Source organism: Dipodomys merriami, unplaced genomic scaffold, assembly GCF_024711535.1.
Source record: "Dipodomys merriami isolate MVZ:Mamm:240054 unplaced genomic scaffold, mDipMer1.0.p SCAF_200, whole genome shotgun sequence".
Taxonomy (NCBI): domain Eukaryota; kingdom Metazoa; phylum Chordata; class Mammalia; order Rodentia; family Heteromyidae; genus Dipodomys; species Dipodomys merriami.
Window position 1 is genome coordinate 181441 of NW_027203383.1, and position 23426 is coordinate 204866.

General features: G+C 52.6%; 1 protein-coding gene across 2 annotated transcripts in view; it reads left to right on the forward strand.

The window, feature by feature from the left end:
* The first annotated feature begins 5769 nt into the window (after nucleotides 1–5769).
* Nucleotides 5770–23426, forward strand: part of LOC138833097 (calmin-like) — a 75863-nt gene continuing 58206 nt past the window's right edge. The window contains exon 1 of one of the 2 annotated variants that reach the window (XM_070031416.1): nucleotides 5770–5892. In XM_070031416.1, coding sequence (XP_069887517.1) covers nucleotides 5811–5892 — 82 coding nt within the window. In that variant the 5' untranslated portion in view covers nucleotides 5770–5810. The remainder of the gene's footprint in view (nucleotides 5893–23426) is intronic. The other variant, XM_070031417.1, reaches the window with a different exon arrangement.

The window sequence follows — 23426 nt, forward strand, 5'->3', positions numbered from 1 at the left end:
ATGCTGTGTATCGCCATAGTTACTCCTTGGAAGAGCAAACATGTAATTTATTCATTCACGTGGGCAACTGGCATTTATTAGACACCAACTATGTGTCTGGCATGGCATAGGGTCTGGTGATGCAGAATGAACTAACAGCCTTGCTTTCAGGGCGTTGTTCAGGAGTTAGGTGGAAAGCGGGTGCAATGCTCTGTATTTTACATGTCCCCCAGGTTCCACACAGTAAAGGCCGGGTCCCAGTGGGGCACTCTTGGGGGTCGTGCAGCTTTTAGGAGGTGTGGCCTAGTGAGAGTTATTTGGGTCTTTGCTTTTGAAGGGATTGTGGGGCTCAGGCTCCTTCCTGTCCCCTGTCTTTCTGGCAGGAGAGGAATGGTTTTTCTTACCAGCACTTCTGCCATGATGTGCTGCCTCAGCCAAAGCAACTGGGCCAAACAATCATGGACTGAAACCTCCCGAACTATCCCCAAATCAACCTTTGCTCATTAAAGTTGATTTGCTCAGGCTGGGCACCTTCCTGCCATCCTAGCTACTCAGGAGGCTAAGACCTGCAGGATTGTGCTTCATGGTCAAGAAAGTGATGAGACTCCAGTTCCAGAGTAAACCTGGCTGGAGTCGTGGCTCAAGTAATAGAGCACCAGCTGAGCCAGAAAGCTGAAAGCAAGCTTGAGACTCTGAGATTAAGTCTCAGTTACCCTCACCCCACAAAAATGTGAATTTGTGCAGGCACCTGTTATAACACCAGAAAACTAATACCGTGGGTGTGGCAGACATACAGAGGGCCAGAAGTAGAAAGAGGGGGAGAGGTGCCCTGAGTCCTTAGCCAATCACCTGGCACTGTCTGACAACCAGAAAGCCCATCCTGGTCACCACTGTCTCACACCTGTGTCACCCTCCTGGCTGGGCCTGTCTCCCAGCATGTCGCCTCACACGTCTGTGGCCTTTTCCATACCACAGGAAAGGGACAATCTAAATGACTTTATGCCCAGTGACATCATAATGAAGACTCCTGCCCAGGAGATATCCTGGACCTGTCAGATTTACCATCAGTCAGTCTAGCTAGGATCCTTACAGCTCTTCACTGGACTTCACATGAAATTTTTACAGATTTTTAAATTTTGAGTTGTTTTCCTTTCTCCCTTCCTTCTTCCTTCCTTTCCTTTTTATATAGCCCAACTGGGCCTCAAATTAATGATCCTCCTGCCTCAGACTTTTGAGTGTTGGGATTACAGATATATACCACCATGCTATGCTTCTGAAGTTTTTTATATACCGAGTACTATTATTTTAATGAACACAGAAAAATATCATATAAACATGCCTAAAATACATACGACTGATGCCACATTGTTAAGCCGCAGCCTGACATAGCCCATGTCCTTATCACCTTGAAAGGGCTATGGATGGGCAGCGTGGACTACAGAACAAGTAACTGGCTCAGCTTGGGATGCTGAGCAGGACACTTGGAAGATTTAAATCCCTCCTTGGCCTCAGTCCACCATGGAGTCTGATGAACACAGCTGAGGGAGAGCTATACAACTCCTGAGGGGCTGGTGCCCATGGAAGGAGCAGTTGTGGTTTGGACATGAAGTGTCACTCCCAAAGGACCATGTGTTGAAGGCAGAAGATGAGCTTTTAGGAAGTGATTAGATCCTGAGGTATCTGACCTAATCCATGGTTTCATCCCCTGATCATAAAATAGTCACATTAGTGATGTCAGAAGACTAGAAGGTGGGGCCTGGCCAAAGGAAGTGGGTCACTGGAGGTTGTGGAAAGATAATCCTTGTCCTAGGTTACTTCCTGTCTCTCTGCTTCCTGGCTGAGATGAGGAGAGCAGCTTTGCTCTGATGCCCCTCCATGGTGACCCTTCTGCCCTGTCACAGGCCTAAAAGACACTGAGCCTGCCAAGCACACACTGAAATCGTGAGCCAGAATAAATCTTTTCTCCCTTAAGTTGTTGTCAGGTATTTTGTCTCAGCAATGAAAAGCTGACTGACTCGGGATACATCCCGAGAAAGCGGGGTCTGTGGGCTGGTACCCCATCACATTCCTCCTGGGAGGGCTTTCAAGGGAACACTGGTGTTCCTTTACTGTTTCCGTTCTTTCCGGGACACATGTCCTAGCCATAGAAGTCTATGTGTGGACATACAATCTCAGCCTGGCTTCCTGCCTTGCTTTACCAGTCCTCAGAAGCAGGAGCAGGAAGCTCACTGGACCAAGTGATCTAGGATCAGGTGTATGTGTTGGTAGGGTGGAGGGGGAGGGAGGAGATGATGTAGAAAATGACCTCAGAGGTTCAGTCCAATTTCCTGACTCCAGGTCCTTTCCCTCCGATGAAATTATTGTGAACTTTGAGAAAGATACTAGAAAGTTTGGGAAAATTCTTTATAATCAGTTTCAGGAAACATTCAGGAAGTCAAGCATTCGGGCAGAGTACTTTTTCTTCCCTCAAAGAGCAGTGTTAAAAAAAAGAACTGTTGGTACACTGCCCCAGGTGGCCGGACACAGCCCAGCAAGGCAACTCCAGGCCCTGGCAGTGCCTTCCTGACAGCCCACACTCTGCTCATGGTAAATATGTCACCTCCCCAGAAGTTTACTTGGGCCTGGGACAGGCGGGTCAGCAGTTGGTGACTTGGGCCCCAGCTTTCTAAGTTCGGGCCTACAATGAGTTATTCATTTATCCACTCCTTCAATACTGAGACCTTTCTTTAAGCCAGGCACTGTGCTAAGTGCTCAGAGAAAGAGACAGTGAGACCCAGCCTTGTGCTCAAAGACTTCAGTTCTTGGGGAAAAGCAGCAGGTAAACATAAATGCTGTGCAATGTGGACACAGGATTCAGGGCGACTGCACACAATACTCTGGGAGTGGCACCGGACAGGTCCCCAGCTGGCCCAGCGGTGTGGGAGAAGGTCCTCCATGTTAAGCAGTAAGCCAGAGAAGGGAGTGCAGGGAGCAGGTGCCAGGATTTTCAAAGGAACCAATCAAGCAAAGGTGTTGTCCCTCATTCTGTTACTGCAATTAACAGTCTGGATAAATTATAAAGAAATAGACTTTATTGTTAGGTCGCAGTGTCAGCTCTGGTGGGGACGCCTTGTCTGTAGCACATCACAGGCGATGTCATCACTGGTGATGTCATCACTGCAGGACAACATCTCTGCAGGAACACATGGGGATGGAGAGAAATCTTTGTGAGCCTGGAAGCGAGTAAGGGGGAGGGAGACATTTTTGCTTCTTTTATTGCATTGTATTTATTCTGCAGTGCTGGGGATTCTGCCTTGCGTATGCTCTCCCACTGAACTACGTCCACAGTCCGTTTGCATTTGATGTAATAGTAGACTCTGTAGCTGGTGATACCCAGGGTCTCATAAGAACTACCATAAACTCTCCTGAGGGGGAGCATCAAATTCAAGTCCTCCCACTACACCCAAATCTCCAAGGTTCTTCCCCGCTCCCCCTTCTCATATAACTACCCTAGGGACCAGGACCAGGACCTCACATCACTGGATCACAAAAAAAGGAAGGCTAAGACTGACAGCTGAAAGACCTAATCACAGATAGATTTGTGGACACCCGGTAGTAGAGCTAAGTACTCTCCAGAGAACAGACCAATCAGGGCTGGCCATTGGGGAAAACACCTAAAACTCTTTCCATTTTGAACCAAAGAGAAGTAAGTAGTTCTTTAGGCTGAGGGCACAATGTCTTATATCCAGTAGTTGCTCAATCAAAGATGATCTTAGCCCTTACCAGCCAGGGAGCTGTTACTGCCTGGGTGATGTTGGCAATGATAGCTTTTCCATTCCTAGACCCACTGCCTGGCATCCTGGGTGATGTTCCAAGCCACATTCTCTGCCACCAGCTCAGGATGGACAGGAAGCTGATGCTTCCATTACGTGCATGCATGCGTGGATGCCAGTACAGGGCCTGGCACTGTCTTGTAGCTATTTTGCTCAAGGCTAGCACTCTACCACTTAAACCACAGCTCCACTCCCACTTAAAAACAAACAAACTGGTTAATTGGAAATAAGAGTCTCACAGACTTTCCTGCTGGGGCTGGCTTTGAACTTGGATCCTCATACCTCAGCCTCCTGAGGAGCTAGGATTAACAGGTGTGACCAACCAGAACCCAGCGCTCAGTGCTTTTTCATGTGAAGAAAATGATCTTCAGCCCGCAGCAATTATGGGAAAGCGGATAGAAAGGCAGAGATGAGGAGACGGCTAGCAGATGGTGCAAAATTAGACGATGCCAAGCTGCCTTCACCCCAACTCTCCTCCCTGGGATGTGAAATGTTCACATAAGGGATGAATCAAGGCAGGAACAGAGTAATTGAGACTCTAACCTTGCTCTCTTAAGTGTCAGTGGGCCTCTACCCCTGGGCTGACCCCTGAGGAGGAGGGAGAGAAGGGCTTCTCCAGCTCTTTGTGATCTCTACTGACCCCCAAGTTCCTTACCCCAAATTGATTTTCTCCTTTCTGGAGCTGTGATTTTTTTTTTTTTTTCCTATCCAGTGGCTGTTTCCCTCCTCTAGAGAGATGTATGGGCTGAGGGCACATCATTCTTCAGGGCCTGCTGCACCCACACAGGTCGGTGGGACCTTCTACTGCCATCCTTACCTCTGCATTCATTGGGTAGTAGCTGGGCTTGCAAGATTCAGTTCAGGGACTGGGCACTGACCAATGGTAGTTGTTTGAAGGCAAAGCGAACTCCCGCGGCTTTGTTCCTCTGAGGATCCCCCATACCGCCAGCCACTTTCTCTAGGGTTTTAGGTGTCCAGAAAGGAACACAGCACTGGCCTTTCTGGCCCCAAGTCATTCCTCAGCCTTGAGTAAATTCTGTCATTCCAGGGCCAACCAACCAATAAAGAACTCCCAGTGGGCCCCAAACAAGATAAGATCCAGGAATTCTCAAGTAACAAGAAAGAAGGGGGGAGGAGGGAAGAGGAGAGCCCCAGGCTGCCCTGCTCCTTCTCAGTGAACCCCCAGTGAATCACTTGGGGACACAGTGGCCAGTACCCTGTGACCCCCCTCTATAGAGACACAGTGACCACTACCCTTGGGATGCCCCCCCCCAGTCCCAGGGGATGGGAGGTGGGGTCTAATCTACACCAAGGGAGGAGACCTTCTCAAGGTCCCCATTTTGGAGGCTCTGTCTTCACACCACTTCGCCCCGCGCCCCCAATCCAGCCCCTGCCCCTCTCCGGGGCTGCCAGGGGTCGGGGATGGGCAGGGCCTGGGTCGGCTGGCCGGGGTGGGATGCGGGGGTGAGGGGGTGCAGAGCCCCAGGAGTGGAGGTCCATCCCCGGCGGGGAGGCAGGGACCGGGCTGGCGGGACAGGTGCGGGGGCCCCGTGCGGGCGCACGCCCGGCTTGCGTCACCGCCCGCCGCACCGAGACATCACAATCCGGGGGCGCCGGGACCCCGCACCTCATAACCGCGCGCTTGCAACTAAACAATCCGAGCCCCCCACACCCACCCCCCTCGGGGGATTAAAAACAAAAAAAAGACCGCGGCGGGAGGCCGGCCTCCGCCCCGCCCCGCCCCGCCCCTCCTCGGCCCCGGGGCCTCCGCCCCCGGATGGGGCAGTGAGCGCGAGCCGGGCGCCCCGCACCGCCGCCCGCGCCCGCCCCGCGGCCCCGCTGCCCGCCCGCCTCGCGGCCGGGGCCGCCCGCCCGCGCCGCCCGCCTCCCCGCCCGGCCCCGCCGCCCGCCTCCCCGCCCCGCGGCGCCCTCGCCGGGTGCGAGCCGCCCGCGCGCCCGCTCTCCGCGCCCGCCGCCGCCGCCGCCGCCGCCCGGCGCCCCGGCCGCCGCCCGCGCTTCATGGCTGCGCCGGAATGGGACTGGTTCCAGCGCGAGGAGCTCATCGGGCAGATCAGCGACATCCGAGTCCAGAACCTGCAAGGTAACGAGCGCCCCGCGCCGCGGACCCCGCGCCCCGGGACCCCGCACGCCGCGCCCCCGGCCCGATCGCGCTCGGCCGCCGCGGGACCCGCTGGCGGGGCGGGGGAGGGGGAAGGGGGGCCGGGGCTGGAAACCGCCCCCAGCCCTGGTCCTGGGGCAGCCCACGTGGGTGTGGGTGTGCGCGTGTCCGGGTGCGCGTGTCGCTGTGCGCGTGCCAGGGGACGTCACCGCCCCGCGAGTTTGGAGAAGTTTGTGCGTGGACTCCCGGTGTGTGTGGGGCGGCGGCCGGGGTCGGGGAGGCGGAGGGAACATGCAACTGTGTGTGTGTGTGTGTGTGTGTGTGTGTGTGTGTGTGTGTGTGTGTGTGTGTGTGTGTGTATTCACACACTTCCCCAGCACCTTGGAGGCCTGGGACTTCAGGTGGGGCGCGGCCCCGCTGGGAGTGCGCGGAAGGGGGGGGGTCGGGTCCTGTCCAGCCGGGTCCCTTCTTCCTTCCCCCCTTTTGGCCCCCTCCCTGGGACTCCAGCACACCAGGGGCCGAGGGCCACACCGCCAACCAAGCCCTCACCTTGGGGCGAAAGAGAAACTGGTGGCCTATCAGATCTTTCCGAAGTATTCGTGTGTGGAAACTTTGCAAGTACAGACATTAGAAGAGGCAGGAGAGTGACTGCCGGCTGTCCCCACGAGAGTCACTGCCGGCTGTCCCCACCAACGCTTGGGGGCTGTGCTTTGCAGACCTGGGCAGACACCCACTTCTCTCACCTTGACCAGTGCAGGTGGTCTTTTTAGTCCCTGCCCAGCAGGGTTGGGGTCTGGAGAGTCTAAAGTTGAGGTGTCTGGGGACAGGGCTGGCAGGCTGTGGGCCCTCTCCCCTGCAGGTGCAGCCAGAGGGCAGGGGGTCAGCTGGCAGGCCGAGGGGTAGACCATGAGCAGTGAGTTTAAACATTACACCTGATAGAATGTCTCCTGGCCACTCACGTGGACCCACCGAGGTTGGGCAAGGACAGCATAAGGCCGAAGTGACCCAAAAAGGAGTTGAGGAGCCTGGGGGAGGGGGTGGGCAAGCTCAGTTTTAGCACCTGCCCCTCAATAGGATACCTGCTCTTCTCCGGCAGCTCAGCTTATTACCAAAAGGGATCATTTGCCAAGATGGCACGTAGTTTGGGCTGTGTGTGTGTGTGTGTGTGTGTGTGTGTGTGTGTGTGTGTGTGTGTGTGTGTGTGTGTGTGTGTGTGTGTGTGTGTGTGTGTGTTCAGCAATCACTGGGAGGTTAATGAGCAAACAGAATGAGGCTTGGTGCAACAAGTTCCTCCAGGATCAGTTTCCACAACAGAGATGAGTCATGAAGGAGGGGATGCTGGGCAATATGAGCCCCTTTGGCTAGAATTGAGAGAGGAGGATATACCCCATGGGGTCAATGAGGGATGGGTCCTGAAGGTGAAGTAGGAGTTTATGAGTTATGGGTTTTTCACTCTCAGCATTCCGCACACCAATTAGGCAAGTGTCACTTAGAATTTGAGTAACAATGGGCTTTGCCACACACACACACACACACACACACACACACACACACACACACAAATTAATGTATACATTGCATGTATGTATGTGCATCATGTTTTGTGTATATGAATATGTATAATGAATGGTGATTTTAAGTGTAAGTTCAACCAATTTTAGGTATGGAAAACCCATGTAAGCACCCATGGATATGCCATGTAACTTGCCACCAGATGTAAATTTCCAAGACACTAGATGGCTGCCCCTCCTCCCCTATCACCTCTATTCTGATTTGTTTTCTTCCCCACCGCGCCTTCCCCCCCCCCCCAAAGATGCTTTTTACCTCTGCAGCCTGTTAGGAAACGGAATCATACAGTTCCGTCCTTTTTGTTTGCATTTTTTTCTTTGGGGCCAGTATTGGGATTTGAACTCAGGGCTACATGCTTGCTAAGCAGGTCCTCTGCGTCCATCCCTGCTGCGGCCCTTTTTGATCAATGTTGAGTTGGCTGTGTCCGCATTCTTGCCCATAGCTGTTGCTCCTTTTTGTTGCTGAGTACTATTCCACTGTGTAGATGTGGCTGCACCGCCCTGGATTAGTAACTGTGTGCTTTGCAGCTTGGGGTTATCAGAAACAAATGAGTGGTCCTTGTTCTAAGGCGACATTAGCCCTGTGGAGTTTCCAAGTCAGGCTGGCTCAGCATTGCAGAGCAGAGCATGGGAGTGAAGTTGAGGCAGGGATGGCTTCTTCCCATTTCCCCATGTTCCCCGTCGGTTGGCTGGGTGTTTCACAGACGTATTCTCATTTTGTTTCTGTGTTACTTAAGAAGTCTCAACTGAAAGTTCAAGTCCAGAAGGCACCATACACTGAGCTCAGAGCATCTGCAAAGCCAGCTGCTGGGTGTCAGCCGCCCGGATATGCCGGGCTGAGCAGATAGGGTCTTCCGTCAGAGCTCCGAGGTGAGGGGAGGCAGGCAGAGCCCGGGCTAGCGGCTGCTCGCTGTGTGTGAGCTGCATGTCCATCCACAGCCCCGCGGGCCACTGTGTCATGCTGATGGCAGCTGGGGACAGTGGGAGCGAAGGATCTGAAGTCTCAGGGTTCGAGGCTCTCCTGGCCTCTGTGTAGGCAAACCAACTCCTGTCAGGGTTGGTTAGTCCTGTCTGGACTCTGTCTTTTTCCTGGCGTTGGGGTTAGGTTGGGCCTCTGGGATCCACTGTTTGCATACTCACCTGAGGCCTTCACTGTCCCCCCCACCCCTACTCCCAACTATGGGATTCTGGAATCTGGCTGCGACTGTGATGTGTTTTGAAAGCTCTGGATCTGTCTTTGGGGTCAGGTCAGCCAGGTGGGACAGAAAAGCATGGCCTCTTCCTCCAGCCCCAGAGCCGAGCCGAGGAAGGAGGAGCGGGTCTCAGACGTGTGTGCATGCCAGGCTATGATGCTTGCAGGCAGACACATCCTCTGGAGGCCGAGGCAGGAGCATCCGGAGCCAGGGGAGACCCTGTCTCTAAACAAACCAACCAGCTTCTTTGGTAGAGCGTGATGTCCTTCTGGGCGCAGATGCCCCTTGCCTCCATGCAAGGGAATGGGGAGCCCACGCTGGTGACCTTTTTAGAGAGGAGAAAATGGAATTGCAGGATGTTGGCAGCCTCCCACACTTCCTTGGGGACAGGTGGGGGTAGAGGCAGCCAGTTCATGGGCCTTGAGACAAGGGCTGAAGTCTCCTCCTGAAGACAAGGGGACAGGGCTGCCTTGTACTTCCTCTGCCTCAGGGTCCCGGAGTGAAGTTCTGGGCTGGTTTTACTCTTGAACAGCCAGGGGTGTGAGGCTCGGAGTCGGATCTGCTGTGCATGTCACTTTTGCCACCATCCAAATAAATCCACAGCCCTTCTCCATTCCATTTCTCAGCCCGGTGCTAAGCTCGTCACAGCCTGCGGGCACTGGCCAGGGAAGCACTGTCTCCTTACGGAGCGAGAGATGGTGGCAGTCAGGCAGCCAGACTGGGGTCCAGCCCTGTAGCTGGGAGCACACGTAGGCACTGATAGGGGTTCCTTCCTGTTCTCATGCCTCTGTGTTTGATGCTGTATCCAGCCGCCTCGTTCTGGATTGGACAGATTGGAATTGGGCATGTTGGATGGAGGGAAGTCAGGGGGCTTTGCGGACACCAGGCTGTCCCTACGGCTGCTCTGGTGGTGGTGGTGGTAGGAGGGACCCAGCGAAGAGGGACCACTGCTGCTATCTGGTCCCTGCTGGCTGTTCTTCCTTCCCTCAGTTGGCACTTGCCCAAGGTTCTGTGACTTATAAGTGCATTGAACTTGTGAGCATCTTGAGTCACGTGCATGGTGGACAGGTAAAGGGGCTGCAGCTACCCACGGCTGGGAGCTTGGAAGGCCTCCCAGAGAAGGGGGCATTGGAGCTGGACTGGAAGGCAGACTGTAAGCGTTAGCAGCTCCTTTCTTCATGATGCAGTGCAGAATGGGTAGGAGTCTCTGGTTTAGCCTGAAGGCAGCTCCGGGGCGGAACAGTGCCTGGGAGTTGAAGGCAGATTGGCGCTTACCTGTCAGCCCTTCCTCCCCTGCTGTCCAGCCCAGGCCCTTGTGGTTGCCTGTGTGGACTTCCTAGTGTCTCCTGTGGGCTCTGGGCCTTCGTCACTTCCTGCAGTCCCCCTGCCACCCAGCCCCCAAACCCATCCCTGCTAAACCCTTTAGTGGGACTGGGAATGTGGCTCAGTGGTAGAGTGCTTGCCTAGCATACATGAAGCCCTGAGTTTGATTCCTTAGTACCACATACTTAGAAAAAGGCAGAAGTGGCTGGGAAGGTGGCTCACTGGTAGAGCGCTTGCCTTGCATGCATGAGGCCCTGGGTTCGATTCCTCAGTACCACATAAGCAAAAAGAAAAAAGCCAGAAGTGGCGCTCTGGCTCAAGTGGTAGAGCACTAGCCTTGAGCTGAAGAGCTGAGGGACAGCGCCCAGGCCCTGAGTGCAAGCCCCAGGACTGGTCAAAAATAAATACATAAATAAATAAACCCTTCAGTGGCTTCTGTGGCCCATAACAGCTTCCTAACCTATGCTTAGGGGCAGACTGGAGACCCGGGTTCTTTCTGTCCATCTGGGACAATAGCATCATCTGTGAAGGAGAGAGAGGTTGGATTTTTTGGATCTGGCCTTTGAGTACACGTGAAGTGGGGAGTGTGTGCGTGTGTGTGCGTGCCTGGGTGCCTGTCCTGAGGCCTGAACTCTGGGTTTAGGTCCTATCCCTTAGCATTTTTACTCAAGGCTATCACTCCACCACTTGAGCCATAGCCACACTTCCAGCTTTTGGTGATAAGAGTTGCACGGACTTCCCTGCCCAGGCTGGCTTTGAACGGCAGTCCTCAGATCTCAGCCTCCTGAGTAGCTGGGATTATGGGCCACTCGCGTCTGCCTCCCTTGGCTTTTGACACTGCAGGGTCAAACATCAGATGTGGATGTTTTATATCCTCCAGGAGCTGCTTGCATGGACACTGACCCCAGGGCCACGTGTTCTGTCCCTAGGGATGAGCCATCTTGTAGATACTTATTTATGGACTCCAGCTGGGATCAGGCCACTGGCTCTGAGGTAACTGAGATTGCCTGTTTTAAAGCCAGGCTAAAAGCTAGGCTGTAGTGCCTGTTTTCTTGGGAGCACTGTGTAGTTGGGGAAACAGAAGCCTAGACCAGGAGGCTGAAGGCTTGGGGCCTGGTGCTGCCTCTCACTTGCTGTGGCATGCTGGGAAATTGCTTTCATGTGCTCTTCTTGTTTCCCCATTGGACAAGCAGGAGTTGCCTTCCTAGGGGTGCTCACCCACCCCCACCCCTGGAAAGGCGGTAGAAGGATGGCAGGGCCTGGGCAGAGTATGCCTGCCTGAAGCTGTTTGCATCCCCACCCTTGGGCTCACTGGCCTGTGGGCATGAGGTGGCTCTTGTTCTACTCAGCACCACCGGCTGCAGTCCTGACTTTCTCCTTGCGGGGCTGGAGGCTCCTTCCGCCGTGGGTCTCTGCACAAAGGGTGCTGGCCCAGGCTTGGCTGTGTTGGTAAATGAGGTGCTTTCTTGCTGGGTCTTTGACTGGTCCGGTGGGTAGAGGTGAACATGATACCAGGAAGGTATCATGACCTTCCCACTATCAGAGTCAAACAAGGGGCTCTTGGCCACCTCTGTCACCGAGGGGCAAGAGTGTTTGGGGGGGGGGATCAAACAGAACCCACCTGGAAGCCGTCTGCTTTGATGGCAGATGAGACTTAGGCAGAGACTCACAGGCCACAGCCATGGGCGGCCTGACTCCCTGCAGCCTGCTGGGCAGCCGGGCAGGGAGGCGGAGCACCGGACCAGAGCTGCTGCTCCAGGGAAGAATTTTGCTCAAGAGGCCCAGCTTGCATGAACTGCCCTCCCTGACCTGTGGAACACTCTGGCATTTCAGTTTGTGTTGGAACAGACAAGGCTCTGGGCAAAGTCCTTCTGCCCAGTGAGGCATGGGTCATGCCTGCCTTGTATCTGAGGGGAAGAGAGAAAAATGCAGCGATTGTCTCTTAAGTACTTGAACCAGTAGAAGTAAACTTGCCGTTCCCATAGAAACCCTTCCTTCCCCTCCCATTTTTCCTCTTGTTCCTTCTTATATCATTGATTGTCAGTATTAGAGGCAGCTGATCCTAAATCATGAGCAGGCTTTAAGAAATCTGACAGTTTTTCTTTCTGATTACTGTTTCCTTTTTTTGAATTTTCTTTAATCAGAGTTGGGGTTTGCAGTCCTCGGTCCAACTTGGCTCACTGAATTGGACATGTGGCCCATCATTATAAATAAAGTTTTTTTGGCACACAGCCACCACGCCCATTATTTGCATATGGTCTGTGGTTGCTTCTGTTCCAGGACTGAATTGAGTGAGCAGTGGAGACAGAAGTACCTGCAAACATGGTTCTCACCTGTTACAGCTCTGTGTGTGTGTGTGTGTGTGTGTGTGTGTGTTTGTGCCCACATGCGCACATGTGTGTGTGTGAGAGAGAGAGAGAGAGAGAAAGAAAGAGAGAAAGAGAGACAGACAGAGAGACAGAGGCAATCTTTGTCTTCATGTAGGTGCTAGCCATGGCCTTGGTTGGATAAATGTTTAAGACACTTGTTCTATGTTGGATAAGCATTTTATTAAGTTAGTAGCTCTGTGTTGGGAGTGGCCTAGGATGGAGGCCAGCAAGATGCCCCAAGTTCCAGGGCTGAGTGCTGGCTTTAAACCTGTGAGCAACACATGCCATGTCCCTATGGAGGCATGTCAGAGTCACTTGGGAAGGAAGGCTGGGTGAGGCCGGAGAGCCTCCCCATATCTGTGGGACTCTGGAGCACCTTTTTTCCCTGTATGCCGTTGCGGGTCCAGGGAGACAGGGATTAGGCTGGGGAGTAGGAGAGGCTCCAGCATTGGGGGCTTCCTGGTGTCAATCTAGGAGGATGTCCTATAGGACGAGGGGCTGTATTTGCAAAGCCCAGGCTCGGGGCATGGGACGAGGGGAGACAGCAGCAGGAAATGCTTGCTGTGTGTGCAACAGCCCTGCCTTATTGGCAGACTGTCTGCCAGGGTATGTTCTATGCCTATTGGAAAAATGAGCTTTTCCTGCTCAACGCCAAAGCTGCAAATGCATAGACAGGAGTGCAGAGGATGGAGGGGGCCCCAGAGTCACCCCATGAAGTGAACATCCCCTTTGGATTTTCCTGTGTTTTTTTGGTGCTGGGATTTTTTGGTGCTTGCGGAAGATTCTGGTCTAGAACCTACACCAGAATGAGGAAGCGTAAGAAGGGAGGATTCTGGGAGTTTGCTCATTTTGGCCATGAGGACCAGCGTCAGTGCTTGTGCAGGGCATGGGTCCCACCGAAAGGACCTTTAGGGCTCTGGTGACATCATCCCCCCTGGCCCCAGGGGGCTCTCACGCAGCCTGGAGCCTTTGCATATTTATATCCCTCTCTTTCCTCTTTTAGACTATTTTTACTCCTCCGTGCAATGACATACTTGAATCGCAGCTCTCTGAGCCCTGCCAGCTGAGAACTGGGGCGGCAGGTGGAGAGGGGCTCGGAGATGACCTGGAGTTGGGGTAGAAGAACTCGAACTGGGGCGGCCCTCTTCCATTCCCTTCCCCCGTCCCTCCCTCCTGATCCCCAGCCTTGCTCTGGTCTCCCATCACACCTGCCTTTTCGAGCATCCTGCTGGTTCATTGCTGGCACCCCACTTTTCCTGCCTCTAGTGCGTGTCCAAGCCAGCTTCAACTCTGCACCTGGAGCTCTTGCTTTCCACATCCTCCTCCTACAAGACTCCTCTTCCTGCTCTGGAAGAAGCTCTGTCGTGTGCTTCTGGGGTGGGGGCACCGCGGGTGCCCTTCCTTGAGAGAATTGGGTCCCAGGTGTCTGAGGGCACTGACAGGCCTTACCATTTCCTGTGCCTGCATTGTCCCTCTTGAATAGCCTCTGGGGATGGCATCCGTACTCTCTTGGGCAGGTTTTCTGGCATTCATGTCTGAACCCCCCTGGAGCTCCCAAGATACCCTCCGAGCCCACCTCTGGGAAGTCCCCTTGAGCAGCTTTGTGCACCTTGGCTCTGCCAGCCTCCCACATCTTTAGAACTGTTTACTGAACTGTTGTGGACTGAAAGAACATTGACACACGGCCCCCCCCCCCAAGCATTATACTTCTCAGCTCCCCAAACTTGTGTGCTCCCTCACTAGGTAGTGGGGACTTGGGAGATGGGATGAAGTGAAGGATGCTTGCTGGAGAAATGGCCCTAGGTGATCTGACTGAGCCCAGCCAATCACAGCTTCGTATGGGAGGGAGGCGGGCAGGTCAGAGCTGGTGAGAGTGATACCATTGCTGGAGGGGCCATGAGCCAAGTTGCGCAGGCAGCCTGAGGAGCTGGGGAAGGGATGGAGATAGATTGCTTCTGCTGATAGTTGCCTGCAAAACGTGTTTCAGGCTTTTGGCCTTTAGGACTGTCAGATACTGGGCTTGAGTTGTTGCTAAACCATAGAGGGAATCAGAAACTCACAAGTGACTGATGAGTCGCTCTCAAGCATCTGATTCTCCCTGGAAGAGACACTTCTGGGGGTGTTTGCACCCCTGGACTGTCCCTTAAGCTTCCATGTGAATTTGGAACCAAAGCAAGCCTGAGCTGAGAGTGCAGAGCCCGCCACATGGCCACCACTGTCCTGGTGGTGGATCTAGGAAGGCTGCTCAGGCAAGCAAGGGGGAGGCGGGTGGGAGCGGAGGCCTGAGGGGCAAGACAAGAGGCTGCCTGGGCTACGGAGACTCCACTGGGGATCTAGCAATGGTGGAGCTGTCAAACCATGGTGGTCTATTAATGCTCTGTGGCCGTGGCTGGAAGACTCACAACCCACGGCCTTTGGCCATGATAGCATCTCTGTCATAATCCCTGTGTTCTTTTTGGGTTGAGAAGTCCCTGAACTCTGGAAATGCAGAACAGGTATAAAGTCCTGGTTGTTTTGGGAAATCAGTCTTCCACTTTATGTGAAATGTCAGAGAACAAGATGTTTAAAGAACAAGAGCATTGCTGGGACATTGGTTCAGATAGTTCTCGTGTCTGTTTACATCACCAAGGAGATTGCAAGTCCAAGGTTAGACATGGAAGTTACCAGCGACTTCTGTTCCTAGATAATGGAACGAGATTCTAGTCTGTCTGTCTGTTTCTTGGTGATTCAGGGGCTGGGGCTTGTCACTATCCACATCCCTGGGGTCTCACCTTTGCCTGTGCCCACCCTTTGAACCTCTGCTGGGCTGAATCTCTTACTTCCTGTCTTCCTGCTTTCCATCTTTGTACCTCTTCCTGTCTTCCTGGGAAGACTTCCTCCCCTGTTTCCAGAAGCATATTCTTGAGAACTAGAACCTAGCAAAATGAATTTAGTCTCCTTTAGTTCTTTTATTATTTTTTGTATATGCCAGTTCTGGGACTTGAACTCAACTCCTTGAGCTTGTGCTTGGCTTTTGTGTTCAAGGATAGCACTCTACCACTTGAGTCACCACTCCATTTCTGGCCTTCTGCTGGTTAATTGGAGATTAGAGTTTCATGGACTTTCCTGTTAGGGTTGGCTTCGAACCATGATCTTCAGATCTCAGCCTCCTAAGTAGCTACGATTGCCTGTAACCCAGCACCTGGTTGTTATGTTAGCTGAGCCTTTTTAAGGCTCGGGACTGTTTCCTTCAGCTTTTCCAAGACCTTACTCCACTGTCTTCTGCCTTCCAAGGCTGTGGTTGGAGGTGTGAAGCCATTTCCAGTCTACTCTGTGTGGCCTATGCTGCATCCTCTGCTAGCCCACAGTGTCGTTCAGTCCAGCTGTTTGTCTGTGCTCTGGGCCTGTAAGGGGCCCTGGCCTTGGTGTTGTTCACTTTCTTGTCCTGTATGCTGAATGCTTAGTAAGATCTTTCTGCCTGGAAACTATTCCACTATATTTTCTATTCTTTGGCTTTCTCTGACCTTCTAGAACTCTTCTACTTGGCTGTCTGACCTTCTGTACTGATTCTCCCATTTCCTTATCTTCTCTATTTTCTCTCTATTGCCTTTTGCTCCACTTTCTGGGAGATTTCATCAGCGTCCCCTTCCATACTTTAATCCATGGCATCTTTAATTTTCATGATCTCTTACTCTTAGAGAAGGCTTCTCTTTACGGCTGAGGACTTGTGCATACCTTGCCCTAATCTAAGCTTTCTGGTTCTTTCATCTAATCCTTTTACTGCTTCTCTGTTCATTGGCCTTGTTCCCACTGACCCCTCATCCCCACTCCCCTAAATTCTGAACTTCTGCTACCTGAAGTTGCTAGTTTGACAGGATTTCATCTTCCCTGCTGTGTCCTAGGATATGGATTTCTTAGATTATGAACTTCTTGAGTCAGTTTCTACTGGTCCATCTTCTTCCCACCCCAAGTTTCTTCCCAGTGTTGAGGGGGGCATCTACATCTCTCACACAACAATAAGACCTTGAGTTCTCCAGCTGCACAGAGGTGGGAGGACTCTAGGGTCTCTGAACCTCCAGGGAGGGAGTCAATAGATAGGCGCCATGGTTACTTGGCTTTGATGAGGGCTATTGGTTGGATTCTGGGCTGCTGAGTATGGGTTATCAGGAGATACCCTCCTTCCTTCCTTCCTTCCTTCCCCCTTCTACTGCCCTCCCTCCCTCTCTGTCTCTCTCTTCCTTCTTTCCTTCCTTCCTTCCTTTCTCTCTCTCTTTCTCTCTTTCTCTCCTTCCTTCCTTTCTTTCTCTCCTTCCTTCCTTCCTTCCTTCCTTCCTTCCTTCCTTCCTTTCTTCCTTTCTTTCTTTCTTTCTTTCTTTCTTTCTTTCTTTCTTTCTTTCTTTCTTTCTTTCTTTCTTTCTTTCTTTCTTTTTTCTTTCTTTCTTTCTTTCTTTTCTTTCTGCGCAGGGCTGGTGCTTTACCCCTTGAGCCACAGCTCCTGATGATTAACTGGAGATAAAGAGTCTCCAGATTTTTCTGCTTGGGTTGGCTTTGAACTGAGATTCTCAGAGCCTAAGTAGTTAAAATTACAGGTGTGAGCTACTGGTGCCCAGTAGAATCAGCTATTCTCTCGACCAATGGACTCATCACCCAGCCCCTCCCAGGCCTGTGATCAGTGGCCTATAGGCATCTTGATTGGATGGCTGGTCCCCAGAGAGTGCTTGTTGCTGTGGTCTAAAGCCGCAACCTGTGCTGTGCACGGGGTCCATGGGCACAGCTGGGCAAAGAGCCAAGGTGCTGAAGGAGCGCTTGTTTGCTTAATGCGTTGTCTGGTGTTGGAGCATTGCCTGCTCCTATGAACCTGCCTGAACCCGAAGCCACAGGCTGGGGGGCGGGGGGAGGGAATCTGTAGCTGCCAAGCTTTTAAAAGTGAGCTTTGCTTATAGTGAGATGAATGGTTAACTGCCCGAGTCTTCATCAGCTGCCACCAGGCTGACCTGACTTTTGAGGGGTCAGGTTGCCCTAGAGAAGGAGCACCACAGGGACAACCTTTGGAGTATCAGGTAAAGCACAAATCAATATTGGGCCCTCCAGGGCTGCTGGCTCAAGGGCTTTTAATTTTTTTTAGCTTTCCTCAAATAAACACAGTTGATCAATTAGAAACCTGAGCAAGGACAGCCTGCCCACCGCTGGTGGGAAGGGAACAGGATTTGAAGCCTTTCTTTTGGTATTATGGCCAATTGTGTGTGTGTGTGTGTGTGTGTGTGTGTGTGTGTGTTCTGTCTGTGTGTTTGTGTGCTGGTACTGGGGCTTGAACTCAGAGCCTGGGGGGGCTTGTCTCTTAACTTTTTTGTTCAAGGCTGGCATTCTTCCACTTGAGCCAAACCTCTACTTCCATGGTTCATTGGAGATAAGAATCTTTTCTGCCTGAGCTGGTTTGAACCATGATCCTCACATGTCAGCCTCCTAACTAGCTAGGATTATAGACATGAACCATCAGCATCCTGGCTATCATTGATATTTTGGCAGGGATTCCATTGAACATGGTAGGGACTGCATGATGTGTCACATTAGACTTGGAGTTGATACTCTAGGTTCTGTCCAAGGCTGGTTGTCAGATCCTAGTGGCATCTACACTTCAGGGCCAGTGGTCCAATGATAGTAGTCCACCTGGTAGTGGCTGACAGCACAAGGGGTTGTCTGGTAGAGGCCTGGAGTTCTTGGGCGATGGAGAGATTACAGAGATTGAGGAATTAGGGAGATGCTGCTTGACTGGACCTCGTGAAGGGCGGGGACTCACACATGAGGTGCTTGGCAGGGATGGCCTGCCAGTGAGCGAGGGATCATGAGCCAAGAGGCAGGGAAAGAGTCAAGAGTGTGCTGCCGTGCCCAGGTGGGCAGAGGGCCTGGGATGGGGGAGCAGAGCCTCATGAATAAAGCCATGGTTTGGGGGTCTTTCTCCCCCTGCAGCCAGCTCTCTCTCTTCCCCGCTCTGAAATGGGTAGTTCATGACTGGTTTTAGGGCAGAATGATGTGGGACTGGGTGTCCTACATGAGGTAAGAGTTCTCCCATTGACCATTGAGTCCACAAAGCGAAGAAATCAGGTGATATGCAAATGAGGGAGCAGCCATGTAGTGTTGAGGTTGCCCCTTGCTGCCCTCACTCAAAGGGCTCTTTGACCCCAAGCTCCAGCTTGAGGCTCTTGGAGAGTCATGGGTAGATGTCACAGCTGTCCTGTGAATCTCATCCATTATCATCTAGTGCTGCTCAGTTGGGGGAAGAGTCTGAGACAGCCACCCCCCAACTCGTGACCCTCCTTGATGTCACAGAAGTCACCATGTGCCGGGTGCAGACTCTGTAACCTCTGTCTATTTTCCAAAATAGGATCTATTTTATAATCAAGCTGGCTAGAGTCCTTCCAGCTTTTGAGTTGACCTCATGCCTGGTGATATCCACCCATGTGTGCCAGGTGCTTGGCCCTAGACTGGCAGAAGAAGGAGAGAACATGGTCCTGCCAGGGTCAGGTGGGAGCAGTGATGGCCATAATGACAGCAAGATTGCCTAGAGTCCCTTCCTACGCCTCTAATTCTGGCCCTTTGGTGATTAATTGGAGGTAAGAGTCTCATGGCCTTTCCTTCCCAGGCTGGCTTCCAATCGCCATCTTCTGATCTCAGCCTTCTTAGTAGTTAGGATCACAGGTGTGAGCCACCAGCACAGGATCTAATTGAATGTAAACGTGATGTAATTTACAGTTGCACCATTTGGGGATTAACGACAAGAAAGTGTATGCATGTTCAAGTGCAGATGAATCTTTAGGACGTGGAGGGCCATCTGTAATTTCTGAGGACCTTGTACTGCTTAATTTTGTAGCCTACCATGCTCATTTTCTCTACCCCTCTCTGTGCAGTGGATTTGAGCCCTGAGTACCTGCCCACATTTATCCCTGTTGCTCTGCCCCCAGGGCTAGTGCCCTTACGTCTGGCCCTCTGAGGCCATCTTTAGATGGCCTACTTGTGCCAGGGGCCAACTGCCACCCTGGAGGCAGCATGGCCCCATCTGCAAGTGGGGTGTTCACTCTCCTTTTCCCAGGTGGTTAAGATGGCATGATGTATATGTAAAGCCCCGACGCTCAGCCTGCTGCTTGGCATTGTCCCCAGTGCAATGTCACTTCTTTAGTCAACTCCCAGGAGGAGCTGGCAGGTGCTGCTGTCTGTCCTGCCCCAGGAGGGTTTGAGTGTGGGTGGAGCCATGATTGGGCTTCTGCTTAGAAGCTCTGTGGGGCTGTTTGTCACACAGAAGTTACAGGCAGGAGGGAGGGACAGACAGAGGGACACTATCCCATCTTAAAATAGAGTCCTCGAGTGTACCCAGTCATGCAGAGAGCCGGCCTGGGCCTCCTGGGTGGCTTCCAGGTTTGCCAGTCCTGGTGTAGGTGTGCCAGGGTCTGGTGGCCCAGTCACCAGGGACTCGTCCCCTCCATTAGTCATCCGTGGCTATTTCTTCTTTTGCTTTCGTGTTCTGAGAGCCACATGGCCACACTTTGGGGCCCTCTGCCTTCCATGCACTCCCCTTCCTTCCTGGCGTTCCTTCTGGTCTGTTCTCATCATCCTATCATATAACACTCCTATCATGTCCTGTCCGGTGCCATCTTTGTGCTGTGCGGTGATTCTCCTTTCCCCACCCTGGGCCCCGTGCTATGGTTAGGGTTAGGGTTTGTCTCCCATTTGGGGTGCTATTGTGTTCAAGTTCCCAGAATATTGATGATAGCTGTTGCTTAAAACATGCAGGGTGAATTTTATACTTAGGGTTACAATTCCACTTAGTTTGGGGGGGCGGGCGCTAGGCTTCAAATTCCCTTCACTTGCTTAAGAGCAAGAAGAAAATGAACAGTTAGAACATCTCCCACAGGAAGGGGTAAAAACCAAGAACAAAAATCATACAAGCCAGGCGCTGGTGGCCCACACCTGTAATCCTAACAACTCAGGAGGCTGAGATCTGAAGATTGTGGTTCAAAGCCAGCCTGGGCAAGAAAGGCCAGGTGACTCTTATCTCTAATTGACCACCAGAAAACTAGATGTGGTGCTGTGGCTCCAAGTGGTAGAGTACTCACCTTGAACACAAAGCTCATGGACAGCGCCAAGGCCTCAGTTCAAGCCCTACAACTGACAAAAACACCCAGAAAACCAGAACAGTCAAGTTCGGGTTCCTCTTAGCTCTGCTTTGATCAGGAGGCCCATGGCAGCCCAATTTGAAGAAGCCAGTGGGCCAGTTTTGTGAGGACAAGGGATGGCTGTGGTAGAGAGGCAGGGAGAGGCAGACCTGAGACATGGCCTTAGAATGGAATGCAGAGCCAGTCTAGGACCAACCAGCTACAGTCTCTTGGTGGCTGTGGGGTTTCACTCAGGGGATTGGGCCCCAGGGAGTGTTTGGTGGTGTCCATAGTAGTGAGCAGGTGGTGCTTTCTTACCCTGGTGGGTGAGGGGTGGGCAATGACTCACAGTTGAGAGCTGCCCTGTCCCAAATGCCCCAGTTCCCCCCCATACACACACACACTGAGAAGCTTCCCCCTGCAGGGCAAGTCATGGCCGCTGCTGATGTCTGGCTCACCCTGTGGCTCTGGTTCTGTTGTAGGTCTAGGTAGGACCTGAGGATTTGCATGTCGGGTTGTAAGTCCCCTGTGAGCCTGCAGCAGCTGCAGGGAGGAGGCGGCAAGGATCCAAGGGACACAGCTGCACAGGGTTACTTGTGCCAGACCCTTTGGTCAGGGCCCTCGCTGGGGGAAGGGTGCTTTTATACATCTTCCCTAGGGAGAAGCTGAGACTCTAGGAGTATGAGTCCCCCTGAGTATCCTCTCCTGGCAGGGGGCTGGGCTGCCCTGACCTACTCTTGCCGGAAGTCCAGTCCCACCTCTCAGCTTCAGTGAAGGAGGAAGAGAAGAAGGGAGGGGAGGAGAGATTTCTTCACTGACTCAGCCCCAGTATCAGAGACAGGGTTAGACTCAGAAATAGCATTTATGTGTATCTGTGGGTGGGTGAATGGGTGGAGAGATGGATGGATGGATGGATGGATGTAGGAATGAATGGGTGGATAGATGGTTGGATGGATGGATGGGTGGGTGGATGGATGGATGTATAGATGGGTGGGTGGATGGGTGGCTGGTTGTGTGGATAGATGGATGATGGGTGGGTGGGTGGATGGATGGATGGATGGATGTGTAGATGCATGGGTAGGTGTGTGAGTAAATAGATGGATGAGTAGGTAAGTAGATGGATGGGTGGATAAAAAGAAGGATGAGTGGATAGGTAGATAGGTGGATGGCTGGGTGGATAGATGGACCAGAGGATAGGTGGATAGATGGATGGGTGGCTAGGTGGATGGATGGGTAAATGGGTAGATGAAGGATGGATGAATGGATGGGTCAGTGGATGAGTAGATGTGGAAAATGCTGGGAGTGGTTTTCTGAGAGGCATCAGAATAACATGGTATAACACAGAAGTTGTTTAAGTGTTTCCTTGAAGTATGCCTCAGAGTTAGCAGAATTGCGATGTCACCCATGTATCACCCTGGCTAGGTGGCTTGTGCACGGGCCACACATCCACGTGCCCCTTCCAGCGGATGTGGTGGCCGTCGGTGGCAGCTGGCTGTGCGCTCTGCAGGTAGCTGAGCTATCCTCTGCTCCCCACAGGGCTGCGGACACCTGCTCGGGCTCCACCTGGCAGGATGCGCTGAGCTGCCCCTCACACAGGCCCAAGGTTTGTGGGGGGAGCGGGGAGGGGGAGTTGCTTCCTTCCTTATAAAGATTGTGTGTTTGGGGTTTCATAGATCTTTGCACTGATTTGGTGTCCAGGGTCCACACAGGAGGAGAGGCCGCTCCTTTGTGCTTCTGGGACCACTGATGTAATCAGTAAGCTGATCTCTACCATCTTTTCCAGGAAGCCCACTGGGCTCCGACTGTAGGTTTACTTTGTAAATGAGACTACACAGAGTTCTTTCATGCCCGGGAAAGTGAGACCTTCCTGCTGGCTAGTCCCGCACCGTTCCAGCCGTCCCAGCCAAGAGCTGTCCGAAACACAGGACGCTAGCTGCCACCCCTTTGCTCTTGCCATTTCTTAGAAAATGCCATGTGTTCTGTCATCACTGCTGGTGGGAGATGAGACTCAGGAGCATGGGCTCTGGGGATAACTCTGGCTCAGTCACACAAAGGTTTGGCCGTAAGATACAGAAACCCCCAAATAACTGTTGTAAATTGAAGTGCATTTTTGTGGCGCTGGTGGCTCATGCCTATAATCCTAGCTACTCAGGGGGCTGAGATCTGAGGATTGTGGTTTGAAGCCAGAGAAATCCATGAGATTTTATCTCCAATAAATTACTCAGAAAAAGCCGGCAGTGGTACTGTGGCTCAAGTGGTAGAGCACTAGCTTTGAGAGAGAAAGAGAGAGAGAGAGAGAGAGAGAAGAAAAAAAATGAAGTTCAGGGACTGTGCCTACGCCCTGAGTTCAAGCCCTAGGACTGGCAAAATAAAACAAAACAAAAACAGCAGCAGTCCAAAGCTGTGTGCTGATTGTGGACTGTAGCTCTTCAGGGACTCAGCCTCCTCCTAGTTCATTACCGTTTTCCTCCCTCCCTCCCCCAGCCCCCTGCCCCGTGTCACTCATGATCTCATGATGCGCTCCTCTCATTGGCCAGAAACTGGTTAAAGTAAATGCAGAGAGGACCTGTGGGGCCCACGTAGGAATGAGAGGTTCTCTGTGCAAGAAGAAAAGATGGCTATTTGGGGTGGGGGAGCCAAGTAGTGTCTCCCCGACTGCACCCAGATTTGCAGGGCTTTCCCTAGAGGGGCCTTGGATAGTTTCTGACCTCATTAGATCTCCTTTGTTGTAGTAAAGCAAGCACGGTCGCTGTCTGGGCTTCCTCCACTCATGCTCTGGGCTTGGTGCTCAGTTGGGCTCCCCGCCGTGATGCCATTCGCCATGCCGGGCGGAGGGGAATCTGTAGCACTTGAGGACAAGGGGCTTGTCCAGGACAGCGCCTGGGCATTGTTCCCAGATGTCTGTGGCTTTGTACAGGGACAACAGCATGTACAGTC